This window comes from Falco naumanni, chromosome Z, assembly GCF_017639655.2.
Source record: "Falco naumanni isolate bFalNau1 chromosome Z, bFalNau1.pat, whole genome shotgun sequence".
Lineage (NCBI taxonomy): Eukaryota > Metazoa > Chordata > Aves > Falconiformes > Falconidae > Falco > Falco naumanni.
Window position 1 is genome coordinate 1,279,699 of NC_054080.1, and position 15,217 is coordinate 1,294,915.

At 39.6% G+C, this 15,217-nt stretch overlaps 1 protein-coding gene across 4 annotated transcripts in view; it reads left to right on the forward strand.

Annotated features, from left to right (window-relative positions):
- MSH3 (mutS homolog 3) overlaps positions 1–13,906 on the forward strand; it is a 113,459-nt gene extending 99,553 nt beyond the window's left edge. For all 4 annotated transcript variants that reach the window (XM_040579555.1, XM_040579559.1, XM_040579558.1 and 1 more), the window contains 4 exons: positions 6,917–7,103; positions 7,299–7,428; positions 10,033–10,207; positions 13,325–13,906. In XM_040579555.1, coding sequence (XP_040435489.1) covers positions 6,917–7,103; positions 7,299–7,428; positions 10,033–10,207; positions 13,325–13,433 — 601 coding nt within the window. In that variant the 3' untranslated portion in view covers positions 13,434–13,906. The remainder of the gene's footprint in view (positions 1–6,916; positions 7,104–7,298; positions 7,429–10,032; positions 10,208–13,324) is intronic.
- The last annotated feature ends 1,311 nt before the right edge of the window (positions 13,907–15,217 follow it).

Below are 15,217 nucleotides of genomic sequence, written 5' to 3' on the forward strand. Positions count from 1 at the left end.
AGTTCTGTGTTTGAATAAATGTCAGAGTTGATGGACCTGTGGAAAGCATTCCGTTGATACATTAGGTATAAAATCCTTTGCACGTTTGAATGCAGAATTTAAGGTATTGCTATTGTGTCCTTGTTCTTCTAGTGAGTACCCTGCTACTCTGAGAGCTCAGCCCTCATGCCCTGTCAGCCAGCTGCTGTAGGGTTGTGAGTAACATGGGCTGCGGAAAATGGAACTTAGACTCGAACACGAGTTTTAAAATACGATGGAAAATTTTAGCATTAACCAGAAGTCGGCTGAATTATCTTCACAGTGAGTGATGTATTTGCTCCAGGTGATGTACCAAGTATTTTTAAGGAGTTTTTCATATTATTGAGGGTATCATTGCTGAATTTCAGAAAATAACTTTCTCAGGTGTTCTTCACTAGGTAATGTAACAAGCTTTTGGAAGAACTGAATTCCTGTTGCCTTACAAAACATTAGGAATGAGAGGTTGTTGGTATAACTTGTCACTCAGTTACTGTATTGACCTAACCAGTATTTTGTCTTCTGAACTCAGTCCTACCTGTTCTGTCAGTTGAGGTGAAGCTTTTAAAATATTGAATGTTCACTGCGATCCATAGATGTTTTTCTTTCCTCTGGCTTTCAGCACAAAATCAATGCACTTCACATCTTGAAATCTAATCCTGTTAGATATGTTTCTTTTAATATACTGAGGTATTTGTGTGTGCAGCATGCCTCTGTTGGCCAGGTCTATAAGATAATGAGGATTTAAGTGATTACTTGTTCTGGCTATTTCAGTTACCTAGTGGTGTAGAAAAGTGGGGGGGGGGGGGAATGGTAAAAAACACTATGAAACTGGGTGTTAAAATTGCTTTGGACTTGATTTTCTTTCCAGGATAATGCAAAATACGTATCCCTAGTGGTGTTAGCTTTTACTAGTTTCATTAATTTCTCAGTGACTGAGAATATCCTGTGTCTACAATAATTTACAAAATAAAAATGGATTTTATATTAAATGTGTAATGCATTCTGTCAGGCTTTTCAACAACTGTTCTTCTAAATTGGGTAACACACCATTGGTGGTACTTCATTTAAAATTTGCAAATAAGCAGGTGTAGAAATGGTTGAGCATGTGTGTGCATGTTGACTGTAAATAGCTTAGTATTGTGAGCATCTTCTGATTTCTTGTCATTGTCACCCACATAACTTTGCACACATTCACTTTGTAGAAGTTGCCCATGATTAATGCAAAAATAATAACTATCCTGATAACAATGCTTTCTGTCACACTTAGGATGAGTTATTTTTTAAAAATTCTGTAATTGCAGTTTCTGTAAATTATTTTTCTTATTGTCAGTTTTTGGTTTGAATCAGTAAGAGCTTGATGGAAATGAAGTAAGTGATTTACCAGTACTCTGTGGGGGTGTGTGAAGCATTAGTTTCTTGCCAGTGAACTGTTATAAATTTGCAGATGCTCTCTTCTAAAGAATTACTTGATAAATTTTCATTGTATATGGAAAGTAGCCAAAGTCACAGCATTTAAGTTGGGCTACTTTTACACTATCCACTGTGAAATTCTTATTAGTCTGATTGTTTCTAAAATACGCAGGGCTTCAAATGGCTTTTGTGGGCAAAACTGAACGATTGTTCTGGTTAGAGGTGTTGGGGCTCCTGGGACCGCAGTAGGAGAGGACATGCAGTATTTAGCCTGCCAGTGCTCCGTTTAGGATGCCTGTTCATATTTTCTTGGCAGACCAGTTTGCGAGCTACTTTTGATTTTTAACCTGTGAAGTCTCAGTAAGTGTTTGCTAGATGCCTAATAGACAGCCAGTAACTGAGTTCAGTGGGAGATTTACTGAAGTGTTGAAACAAAATTGCACTTGTGTTCTTCCTTTGATGTCAGGATCAGTATCAAGTTTTTCTGTTCCCATAAACACAATCTTCTGTTCCCATAAACACAATCTTCAGGTAATACCCAGACTTCTGCGACCATTTGTTTTCTGCAGAAACCAACTGAAACTTCAGCTGGGAGGAGTTTTTTCTGCAAAAGATGAAAGGATACGAAACAGTTGTTAGGAGATCTTTTAAAAAAATATTAACTACACATTGTTGATCAAAAACATGTTGTAGAGAAAGGTTCCATGGAAGAAAAGGGATAAACTCTAAGGCAAGAGCCCATTTCATCTTTTTTTTTCCCCTGTAAACCAGTTATTTTAATTTAAGTAACCTCTGTTCAATTGCAGTAATATTTGAAATGACATTTTGAAAGGGTTTGTGTGAGAGGGAGCAAGTGCACTTGTATAGTCACATTAGGAATTCATTTTATTTGTGTTTTTCTCAGTGTTCTCTTTGAATCGTAGAAGGTCTTTGTTGGTGGTGTTGAAAACCATATTCTACACGTTACATTTAAGATACTTTCAGAGAAAAAATATTTTTTCTTTCACTATTAATTGTTCTTGATGAATAAATAATTCTGCCTTGAGTACGTTCTGAGGTGGAATCCGGCTTCAATTCTGATTCCTGGGAAGACAAACCATATCTGGAAACCTGAATGCCTTCTCTTGAAAACTGCAAAGGCAGTGTGTAGAGTCTATACTAACTAGGTTTATTCTTCTGTAACAGGCACTAGGTTTCATTTCTCCAGTAAGTATTTCAGATGAACTTTAAGAGTCAAGTGCATGTTTCTAAAATCAAGGTGAAAAATCTTAAATCTAATTTGAGCTTTTTTTTCAGCATTCAGTATTTTATAAACAAGGAATTAAATAGCATCGGGATGTTGACAGCTGTATGAAAGTAAGGCTTCAGGGGAATGGTTCTGCAGTCTTGTTTTCTAGGATTTGTTCAGTGCAATGTAATTGCTTTTTGTTGCTACTGGGAGTGATTGGGCAGCTTGGTCATTTTCACAAGCAGTGTGAGGGATTCACATTGACATAAAAGAATAATGAAATACCTGAGATCCACACAGTGCTCCTAAGTTTGTAACCAACCAACAGCACGTTGGGTAACTTCTTCTGAAAGGCAGCATGGAAAAAGCCTTAAATAGAAACTTCTTGATCTCAGATTCATTTTTATGCTTGGGAGATTAGTTTTTTTCACTGCCTTCTGTCATACTAGGACAATTTCTGGTTTAACCTACATGTTTTCACTTTCTGGGGACTAGTGCTGGCATAGAGCAGGGCAGTTCTCCAGGCTCTCTACTCCACTCCAAAACAATGTCTTGATTTATTCTGTTGTTTGTATGCCACTGTTAGCCATCAAGTCTGCAGGTCTGTACCCTTATTCAGGACACTTTGGTTTTTTGAGAGAAGTAATAACAGGATGCTCAGAGAAGGAGCTCCAAGAAGAGCTCAGTGGCCTCAAATTAAATTTCCTCCTATTTCATGGATAGCTGTTAAAGCTGTCACACGTGTCTAGAAATGCTTGTAAGCAGCAGAGTTCAGGGTCCACTTGCAGAGCCACACAGATTAGCAACATTTGGTCTGTGCCCATTGGGAGCAAGTTTAAATGGATACTGACTATATAAAAATTCTTGAGATGCAAGGAAAAACGTTATGCTGTTTAATTCTAGTGGTTTCTGACCAGTGTCATAGCTTGTATCATGTAAAAAATTCTCAACATTTATAGAGCCTTGTAGGACAAAATATCATAGGATACCTACCTTCCCAGAATGATGAGTGCTTGCATTGGAAAAGGTCAGTACTGTGTGTTGACTCAGGAGAGCAGGTTAAAAAAACCAGCCATCTGAATGTTCCTGCTGCAGAATAAGGCACTCTATCTTTTTCTCTAGTAACATACAGGTCGCATACAGGTTAAGCATATAGTGCTAGCTGGCTTACATAAAGATAGCTACTGCTGCATATCATCTAACTAACCCTCTAAAAATTTATATACTAAAACATTGCCTCCCTGTTGTTTTTTCTGAGGCTATAGACAGGAATCTTTACCACTTGAAACCTGGCATTGAAAAGAGATAATGGCTCCTCTTTTTTTTCTTCTTTTTTTCTTCTTCTTTACATAATAAATGTGTTGAACATTGTAAGATGAAGAGCTTTTAATTTTATGAAATTCGGTTGACTGTCAAAGAGACATTATAACAAGTGGTTTCCAGCCAAATTGCATTTGCTGAGGAGTGATGGATCTCTTGCCAGCACTAAAGAGGCACTTCTCACATTGGATGTCTGCATGTTCCTTGTGGGCAGAATATTATAGGAAAAAGTTTAATGTTTTGATGTATAAAAACATTTAGGAGTCAAGCTACATTAAAATGTAAATTCAAAGCAGCAGCTGAATCTTGTAGAAGTTTAGTGGGATTTATTAAGGCCTTTTTAAACTTGGAAGAAAAACAATTGTTTAAACTGTAAGTGTTTTGATTCAGAAACTTTGTGGTATAGTAATAATATAGCATACAGTGAGGGAGCAATGCCTTACCACAAATTAACTGTTAGTTTTATAAAGGCAGTCATCCACATTAAAATAATTACTCTTACTTGCTTGTGGGATAATACTGCTTATCATCTAAGTTTAAAAAAACAATATGATTCTTCTAATGTCAAGGACAGAAGTAGAAAGAACAATTTTACTCCTTTTCAAAGGGTGATGTTGAAGAGTATTTATGTCATTATACACGCTTTTAAAAAAAATCTATAGATAAGCCTGAGTTGGATTTGAACATTCTAAGAGACTGAAAAGAGAGGGTTCTTTTGCAGCTGTTCTTAACAACAAGAGAAAAATAATACTCATTTCTTTTTGTATCTTGAGCATTTAGTGAGGAAGTCCTGAAAATTATTTTCTTGAATGCAGATTAGATGCAAAATGACTAAATGATTTTGAGAGGTCTATGGAAATGATGCAATCCAAGAGATTGCAAATAGAACTAAGAATTCTTAATGTAATACTCAGAGGTGCAGAACAGCCAGCCTGTTACATGGTGTGCCTCTAACAAAAAGCCAAATAAAAATGATAAAATCATAATCATCCACCATCATCATCATCATCTTAGGGTCAGAAACTAAGGTTAAAGTTGACCATTATGGAACCAGAGATTCTTTGGACATAAAAAGTATTTGTTGTTCTGGTGAACTTCCTTGTAGTTAATAGTGTTAAAAATAGATCTAAGTTATGTTGTTCTCTGTAGATCTGTGCAATATTGCAACAAAGGAGGTTTGTTTGTTTTTACAGTAGTACATGATAGCTGAATGCAACTAGAAAAGGGTCTGGCGGGTGTTGGGGGCACCGTGAGAAATTCAGTAATATGTTTGTTAGACTTAACCCAGCATTTAAAAGGATTACAGTAGTAAGTGGCTTAATAAAATTTCACAATGCCTCAATATCCTGAATGACACATTTAATTCAGTGAAATTCATGCAAAGTTTAATTAGCTTATGTGCCAAATGACCTTTATTCTGAAGTGTGTGGAAGTATACCTATTATGTGTGTATGTAAGCACATACTTAATGACAGACCATCTTCAACCGAAATCAGTTCCTTTAAAATTGAAGATTTGCACATTGGGAAGTTATGCATGCCACCATACAAAATATGCAGGGCAGGAACCGGAGAATATATATAAATCATAGTTGTATTGGGTCCAACCTGCTAGTTTTTGCTATTGGTTGTCAATTAGTCGTAAAAATCACAAGAGCCTCATAAAATGATGAGTATCTTGCTAGTGGTTCTGTAGGCAACAGAAGCAATTATGCAGCAAAAGACTGAGAGAAAAAAAGCTATATTGGGATTCTCTTTAAAGGTTTTGATTGGCTTTAAATACTGTTGTGGCCAGCTGTTATATTTGAAAATGTAATATGCTAAGCCCATGAGTCAGTTTTCCTTAAATCGATGTGGTTTGTATGCAGCTATATTATTGTCTGATGAAAGTGAACAAATCCATTTTTACAGCTCTACTCAGTGGCAAGCTAGTGATAACCTATCCTGGAAGTGATACTGTAATGTGATTAATATAATTGAAAAGCATATATGGGAAAAGGAAATATTCTTTCTTCTAGGTAGAAAGCATGTTAATTGGCAAAGAAAGCTGCAGAAGAAGAGAAAAACAGGGTGGATTACCAACAGATTTCTGAGATTAAAATGGCAGTTTCACAATTTGAGATAGAATTTGAGGATTGAAGGTTGCATGAATCTGAAAGACTGCTAAAAGACTTGTATGAAACATGAAGGAATGTGGGGATGTGTCCGTGGGGGTGTGTCCGATGCTGTTATCTGTTCAGAGGCATACATACCTGGTCTTCTGAATGTCTACCCTACACAGAAATGCTAATACCTGATACTTTCAGGTGTTGTTAGCACTTAAAAAACATACAAATTAGATGTTCTAACTGAACTACACAACCAGAACTCATTTTCATAGCCACCTTTGCTGGAATCCTTGTGAGCTGACTGGTCTTTTTAAAGGTCCTTTTTAAAGGACAAGCAGGCTGCTTTGTACTGTTTGTCAAGGTGGAAGAATTACATGGTGAGAGATACCCCCTTGCCTACCTCCTCTTTTTCCCTGATTCCTGTTGTTGGCATAGGATGCTGAGATTTCAGTCTGTGGATTTGCACTGGGACTCAACTACTGATGACCCAGAAAAAAAAATCTCTGCTGTCCCTAGAGCCTAACCTCTCCCAGTTGCCCATCGGGTCAGTATACCCTGTTTTCTTGGGGAATATGTGGAAGCCCTTATTTAATGGTACGTGTAGTTCTCTCTGGACCTTTCATTCTTTTAGAGTACCCTCATGTCTGCGCCATGTGGTGGTGTTGCTGTTTTCCTATGCAGTAGCTTGTTCTGGGAGGTGAATGAGTTTTCCTGTGCTGCTTGGAGCAGCAACAAGAGATTTATAACAAAATCATTATCATGGTTTTTTTCCCCAACATGATCTGGCATTTATTTGAACTTAATAAATTAACTTGTTTTGTATCCCAATGCAGAATGGGTGCAGCAGACAACATTTATAAAGGCCGAAGTACCTTTATGGAAGAACTAACAGATACTGCTGAGATAATAAGAAAAGCAACTTCAAGATCACTAGTTATTTTGGATGAATTGGGAAGAGGAACTAGCACACACGATGGAATCGCTATTGCTTATGCTACACTTGAACATTTTATTAGAGATGTAAGTATTCAGTCTGACATGCTTGTAGATGCTTTTTCAGCTTGTACTATTGTAGGCTGACTTGACATGGTGTGATTTCCTTGTAGCTATGTGGCATGTCTAAACTGGGGGCAAAGGGATATGTTCTGTGTTGCTGTGTTTAAAAAAAAAAAAAAAAGCAAAGCCAAACCTTCTTATGTGTGTATTTCATTGTAGGTGGAGTCACTGACGTTGTTTGTCACTCACTATCCCTCAGTTTGTGAGCTAGAGAAGGTGTATCCAGGAAAAGTTGGTAATTACCACATGGCTTTCTTGGTGAACGAGGAGGAAAGTGCTGAACAAAAAGGTACAGTACAAGTCCATCTGAGATTCTGGCACTATAGGCATAGGCAGAAATTGTAAAATTGTTATGGTGATTTAAACCTCAACATGAACGTGACACATCCAGACTCACTATGGTATCAGCCTATACACACATTTTGGGGGGCTTGAAAACTGAACAACCATTTACCTTTCATATAAGCATGGCTGAGCTAGGCCAGATAAAATATTCACCTAGCACATTATCCAACTTTTCACAGTAGGCAAATAGAAAGGATTAGGGAGGAGGGATTAGGGATCAAACATATGTCAACTCTTTCTCTAAAAGATCTCACTGTCTGCAAACATTTGGTATTTGGGGGGCTTCAAGAGCTAGATGTGTGTTGTGTTTTTTAGTATCTTCAATGGATTTCATTTCAACGAGGTTGTCTAGTTTCCCTGAGTACTCTTGTGTACTTTTAGCACCTTCGTCCTGCTGTGTCAAGGAGCCAAATGTAACACTGCAGTGTGTGAAGAGCCACCTCTTGTTTGTTTTGAAACTCTTTTGAAACATGTACCTTCACTTAGTGGTTCCAATTCTTGAATTAGAAGAGGCAGAGGACTAATTTCTGTTCATCCTTTCTATGCCATGTGTAATTTTGTAGATTGCTTATCATAATTCCATTCAGTTCTAGTCTTACCAAGCAGGTGAGTTACAGCCTTTCTTCTTGTCGTTGCTCTGAATTAGTATTTTCAGTAAAGTTTGTCTGCTTACCGCTTAGCTCTTTTTCTTGTTTGATAATGGGTGTGTTGAGCATCTCTGTCTAGCTGCAGTGATGATTACCCTTCATGGATAGAACTGACAGTTACCATCTGTTCCCTGTCTTTTAACCAATTATTTACAAATGCAAAGGTCTTCCTTTTGGGTTATGGCTGCTTAGTTTTCAGAAGAGCATTTGATGCAGGACTCTTCCTCAAAAGCTTTTTGAAAATCCACATAGGGTTTATCCACTGGATCTCCTTTATTCACCTGGCTTCCAAACTTACCACGGATTTGTGATGTAGGATTTCAGCCCATACGGATGGCTTTGATTTTTTAATTTTTTTCTTTTTTTTCTTTGTTTTTTCTTGATGGATCAGGTTTAATCAGGTGCTTGACAATTGTGCTTTTATTCTCTTTTTCCCACCTTGCCTAGTAATAGCCATTCCTAGGTATTTTTTTTACGAATTGGCATGGTATTTGCTATTAAACTTCCCCCTAATTCATTCTTAATATTGTATTATCTGCTTCCATTGTAAACTAATCAGGACAGGCCACTTTAGTATTTCCCACTAACAGTGTTTAAATATATAATCTACCACTTTAACTTTTTTTTTATGAAGTTAGTTTAAAAATGTAGAGTTTGGCTAGAGGGAGATTTCAGCTTTTGTATTCTGTTTAATGTTAGAAACAGGGATCCGTGAAATATGTGTTCGCTTTGAGCACAGGTAGTTCAAAGTAATGTGGTGTTTAGGTGAGCACTCTCTAGCCACACTGATGTTCCTAGTTAAGCGCATTGCTCTCCTGAGCATCAGCATGTCCTTTTCTCACAGAGTTCATTAATTGAACTGTTCATCTCTGATACTTTCAGGCGATTGAAATGAATACTTACTATTCCTTAACTGTTGTGTCCGTGAAACCCTATACTTTGTGTTTCAACGTGCAGCTTCAGCATTTCTACAGGTTAGTTGACCTGAACCTTCAAGCCATATGTAGTCTTCACTGTTTTGCTACAAAAGACAGTAGGTGTAGTACCACAGCCTGTGAGCAACAACACATTTATGTTTCTTACTCTGCCTATATCTTTAGCTCCTTATGTCTTAACATTTTAATTGTTTTATTTAAGGTGAGTTTTTTGACATGTTTTTTGCAGTCTCTGGCTTGGACCACTCAGATCAAATCAGCTTGAGTCATCAGCATTTATGGAAATCTCCATTGTTTCCATTTTTAAGACAGAAAAATAAATCTCAGTAAATGATCCCATAGTTTTTCTGCTTTTTACACAAGGCCTGGGTTGTGCAGAGATGCAACATGGACGTCTAAAGGGGAAGTGGAAGGAGTCATCAGATTTATAATGATAGCTCTTATGTTTCCATCTTACTGTGATGGAGTAGAAAGAATCCCTAACAGAACATCCACCATCTTAACCTTTGTTTTTTCATGAGCATTTTCTGTGGCTCCTAGCTTCCTTCCTGGCAGGCACAACTTTCTGTTGTGCTGTAGTTGTGGACTTGTAATTGTGGGATTACTGACACTTGCTTTATTCTGTCAATGCTCAGCAAACGTGAGATGCAATATCCCAGCTACAGCATAACTAAACAATTTGAAATACAAAGATTCTAAGTTCTGCGCGCACACACACACACGCACGCGTGCATCTGCTTACTAAGAGACCAGGTAAAGTATAGTAAAGTGTTAAGTCTCACAATGGGTAGGTAAAATGCGTGGTCTCAAGAAAACATTTTTCTTTTGTATTTCTTCGATGGAATTTCATCAATGGAGAGGAGGCATGAATGATAATGAGACCACAATCTTTGCCATTTTGGTCTTTGGTCTACTACATTTTATTAACATAATAGAGGGGTTTTGATTTTGGTCTTATTTTTTTAGGGTCTGAAGGTGAAGAGCATCCTGAATTCATCACTTTTCTTTATCAAGTAACTAAAGGAGTCTCTGCAAGGAGTTATGGGCTAAATGTTGCCAAGTTGGCAGATATTCCTGAAGAAATCTTGAAGAAAGCAGCTCACAAATCAAAAGAGTTGGAGAGAATAGTGAACGTGAAAAGGTCAGAACAATTGTGGTTTGGTGGGCTTCTTTTTCCCCCTAACAAAACTTTAGCTGTTAATGGAAAAGCTTTTCACACAGTGTACATTAAAAAATACAGTAAGACCTACTTAGATATCCTCCTACCCTTCAGGGAAGAGGCAGTGAAAGAAAACTTTGGAAAAAATGTTCACGAAATTGTGCTATCCATTTCAATCAAAGCTGTATATTTTAAATAGTTAGCTATTATGTCAGATGTTGATTGCTTTCCTCTGAAACAGGGTTGGAAAAAACTAAATGCACCATGGGCTAACATTAGGAGTAGACTGGTTTTTCTTTTCTTGTGGAAAATAGTAAAAAAAATGTATTCTTTCAGGTGTATATTTTCACTCTTTTCAGGAAAACAGATTTGAAATATAACTATCTTCTAATATCTACTTCTACTCTCACCAGTGGTAGTGAAATTACTAATAGATATAATTTAGGATGTATATTATTTACTTTAGAACTTGAAATTGTATTTACATCCTATAGTGTAGAATGCAATGCAGATATTCTTCTGTTTTAACCTGAAAATAAATATTTATAATGTATTTTGATTGCCCCCCTAAATACACAAAATTTTAATGAAAGTCTGGGGATGTAGTATTTTTATGATAACCAATTTTTATTTAGGGGCATGTGTACTTTACATAGGAGACTAGTTATAAAAATTCCCATGTATATCAAATAGCATCATCTTTATAAAGCCGGTAACATTACGTACACGGTTTAGATAATAGGTATGGGCTAGTATTCATATTCATTTCCACTGAATTCTTTGTTGTTGTTACTTTCAGTGATAGTCCTGTCAGCAAAATTCAAATATCCCTTTAGGAATGAGGATCTTTGTCTGATGGCTGTAACTAATCCTGACAGAGTAATTTCATAATGAGAAAATTTTAAGTACTAATTATTTGTAGGTGCAGGCAGTTAATCTGAAACTGAATAGTGCTTAGTGCTTAACACCAATTTTAGCTCCTTTTAAGAAAGCAGAATAAAAATATTCTGTTTGAAGATACATGGCAGCTGATGAGAGAAGTGGTAGTTACATTAATTGTAATAGTCCATAACTGACAAAAGTAAAACAACAGATTACTAGCAATATCTTAATTCTGTTATAGGATGCGTAGGGGTACTAAAATAATGAAAAAGTTATTGTTCAGAAAGGTGAGAGAATGAACTGGAAGGCCAGAGTTACTATATAATGAAATTAAGATGTGCAATAATATAATGCATCCCTTTGGTTTATCTTTCTTTGTTCTGTGAAAATCATGCTAGCGTATTACTTGGATAGGGCACAAGTAGAGCTCTAGCATGCCTCCATTGCTAAAAAAAAAAAAAAGTGTGAATTGCATGCAAGACCCATGAGCAGTAAAAATGGTATGTGACAATGTAGTTAGAAGACTGATTTACAGTGCCCATAGAAGGGTAGAGTTCAAGGCTCACTGGGCAGCGTTAATTACGGGACTTAACTGTGTCCCACTTACCAGCTTTTGAGTACGTGTAAGCTCCTGTCTGTATTTTAGCTTTCAGTATGTAATTTTATTGCCGCCTTCAAGCGAAAAAGAACAAATACTTAATCTAAAGCTGTCATGAGTCCTTTATCCTGAGTTTTCATGAAAGGTGGAAGCCACTGCACTGCACACTGCACTGCAGGCTGCTGCCCCCTGAGCTACCTGAGCACCCCTGCCTGGGAGGACCGGCTGGAGCATCCCCCAGCCCATCTCCTGCAGCCTGGAGGTGCTGCTTCCCGGCCTTCCCTCCGTGGTGCCACAGCTGGTTGTAGCATGACCAAAAAGCAGGCCAGGTCGGGGATCTGATCCAGCTGAAAAGGTCATTCTTTCTCTACTTGTTGTAAAGCAAGTTCAGTTTCCTGATGTTACGTGTGAACAGGCGTTACCGCCTGAAGAAGGAAAGGGTGGGAGTGAGAAGAGGAGGTGGCCCTTAATTCTGACAGCAGTTGGTAAAGGTGACCTTGAGCCTGCAGTCCTGCCTGCCAGACCAGCCTGCCCTGTGGGCACTTGACACTTTTGCCTCCCCCTTTAATGACAGACGGTGCTATGCAGGGGGTCAGGGACAGGGGACATCCGCCACACAGCAACTGCTGATTCATCAGGGTTGACCTGTACCAGGTTATTCCTTGGTCATAGACCTCTGGGACGCAGTTGGGAGGGAACTTCATGCATCTATATAAACTTGGAGCTCAAGTCAGCAAAACCCAAAAATACAATATCAAATGTGTCTGATGATTTCATAGTGCATAAATTATTGTATTATGTAATTCGTAATTATTCCAGTGCTCATATGCAGGTCATTATAGAAATACCTTTTTTTATATTCCTGTTTGTTTTCACTTATTGCCATGACGTGACCCAGGCGTCGCTGTATTTTTCTGTATCTTCTTCCCAAAAGAGACAGTATCAAGTTTAAAAATGGGTATGGTAGGAAACAAAAGTTACCACGATCTTGGGAATCAAACTCAGACCGGCTGCTGCCACAATACCCACAGGCCAGCTGCCCTGTCTTTATTTTTTAAAATTACTTCCATGTAATTTAAGAAAGTCCACTGGGTAGTTCCATCCAGTCTTGACATCTTCGTTGTCAGGAACGTGTGTTAAACCATTTTAAGTGTCTTGGGTTTTGTTACAGCCCTTATGATTCACGATTAAATCGAAAAATACAGAAAAGCAAATAGGAAGGATGTATGTACTCATTTATTTTGAAAATGTGTTACCCCTTTATGACTCTTCAAGTGCAAATTTATAGGAACTGGATTGTGGAAGTTAAATGGGGCAAACTACAATACTGTTTATTTCTTTTAATGATTTACTCTGCTTAGTGTTTTATTTCATCTTGTCCGTGCTTCTGTTATTTTAAGTTAATTATAAAATTAAATTGTTGACTGTCCTAGAGCTGGAATTCATATGTTGGAAAGTGTTAACTGTCAGTTTTAAAGATCATGTATCGTTTTGAGCTGTGCAAACTGCTGGTTTTGACCACATATAGAATTTTGCAGATGAGTATAGGGCTTTCAGGGTTTGGTGTGCTTAATTTAAAAATGTGTCCATATTTTGATTAATTTCTTTTTTTCCCCCAGAAAAAAGCTGAAGTCCTTTGCTGAAGTGTGGAAGATAAATGATTCACAGGAACTACAAAAATGGAAAAGTGTATGTGAACATGAAGATGAAAGAAAGGACAGTTTTTAATCCTCAAATCATGTCTAAAGATGAAAAATACTGGCAAAAATATAGGTCTGGAGACTAATAGATTCTATCAGGGTATAGTTCTAGATGCATTAAGTTGACTTTTCTGCTTTTTTGACAGATAAGAGATGTTGCATTGCGATATGATGCCTACCACACCACTTCCTGATTGTATGTCACTTCCATGCTCCGTATTCCTTCCCTGAAGTGTTTTCCACCCTTTTCCTTAATTGAAAAATGTCTACTGGCATTGCGTTTCGTTTCTAATATGTTTAGAAAACGTGACAGATTATGTTGGTAAATTATTAGGTAAATCTTTTATAAATAAAATAATGTCTTTTAACTTTATTGTACTTGAATTTCTAAAGAAATACTCCTCTGCATTGGGAAAATGTAGCTGAGTCTTAACTATGTTATATCGCTGTGTATTTGCTAAGAATGAATACAATAAAGAGACTTTTTTTGTTGTTCTAGTATTAATGCATTTAAAATTCACTGGTTTTGTAGAGCACCTCCTAGTATCTATGTGCATAAGGAATTTAGAAAAGTGTGTGTTATGTGGCAGCATTAGGAGAGTTTTCTTTCTACTAATGAGATTGATGATGGTGTGCAACTAGCAGTTTTCAAAGCAGCAGCACAAAACATGCATTGACTGTTGCAGTTTGCCTCTTTTTTATTCTCATGCATGCCTGCTTCATTTCAGCTTTAGTTTTCACCCTAATGTTGGCCCTTTCTGAAATTGTCTGGAGAAGGACTCCAAGTTGGAGTATCCCAGGATGAGGTGGAAGAGGCAGTTCTGTGCAACTGGCTTCCCCGCTGCTCTGTCAAATGCTGAGTAAAGCTGGAAAGAAGAAATTATTTTCAGGTTTTTTATCATCAGTTACAGAGTCCAAATTTTAAATGGGAATGTGGTATCCAGATTAATTTTCCTTATAAATACAGCCAGGTGAAGTACCTTGCTATGGAAAGGAAGAGTGATGTTGACATAGTTAAACCTTCCCAAATGGTTTTGTATTTAAAAAAAAAAAAAAAAGTACGGGTTGTGCGCGGCGAGGTGTGGGTGGCTGCCGGGCGCTGCCCCCGTGCCCGGGGGAGCCCGTGGCCGCCGGCTGCCAGACGGGCCCGGCGCTGGCCACGGCCCGGCCCAGCAGCCACGGCGGGAGCCCCTCGGGGGCAGCGCGGCTGAGGAGGGGGGGAAATGGCCCACGGAGCTGCGGGAGAGAGCAGAGAGCCTGCCTGAGAGCAGCGGCCCTGCAGCCCCCGGGCCGGGCAGGGGGAGGCCGGGGGGGACCGGCCCGGAGCAGAGCCCCCCGGCAGGGCAGGGCAGGGCCGGGGGAGGCCGGGGGGGACCGGCCCGGAGCAGAGCCCCCCCGGCAGGGCAGGGCAGGGCCGGGCAGGGGGAGGCCGGGGGGGACCGGCCCGGAGCAGAGCCCCCCCGGCAGGGCAGGGCCGGGCAGGGCCGGGCAGGGGGAGGCCGGGGGGGACCGGCCCGGAGCAGAGCCCCCCCGGCAGGGCCGGGCAGGGCCGGGCAGGGGGAGGCCGGGGGGGACCGGCCCGGAGCAGAGCCCCCCCGGCAGGGCAGGGCCGGGCAGGGCCGGGCAGGGCAGGGCAGGGCCGGGCAGGGGGAGGCCGGGGGGGGCCGGCCCGGAGCAGAGCCCCCCCGGCAGGGCAGGGCCGGGCAGGGCCGGGCAGGGGGAGGCCGGGGGGGACCGGCCCGGAGCAGAGCCCCCCCGGCAGGGCAGGGCCGGGCCGGGCAGGGGGAGGCCGGGGGGGACCGGCCCGGAGCA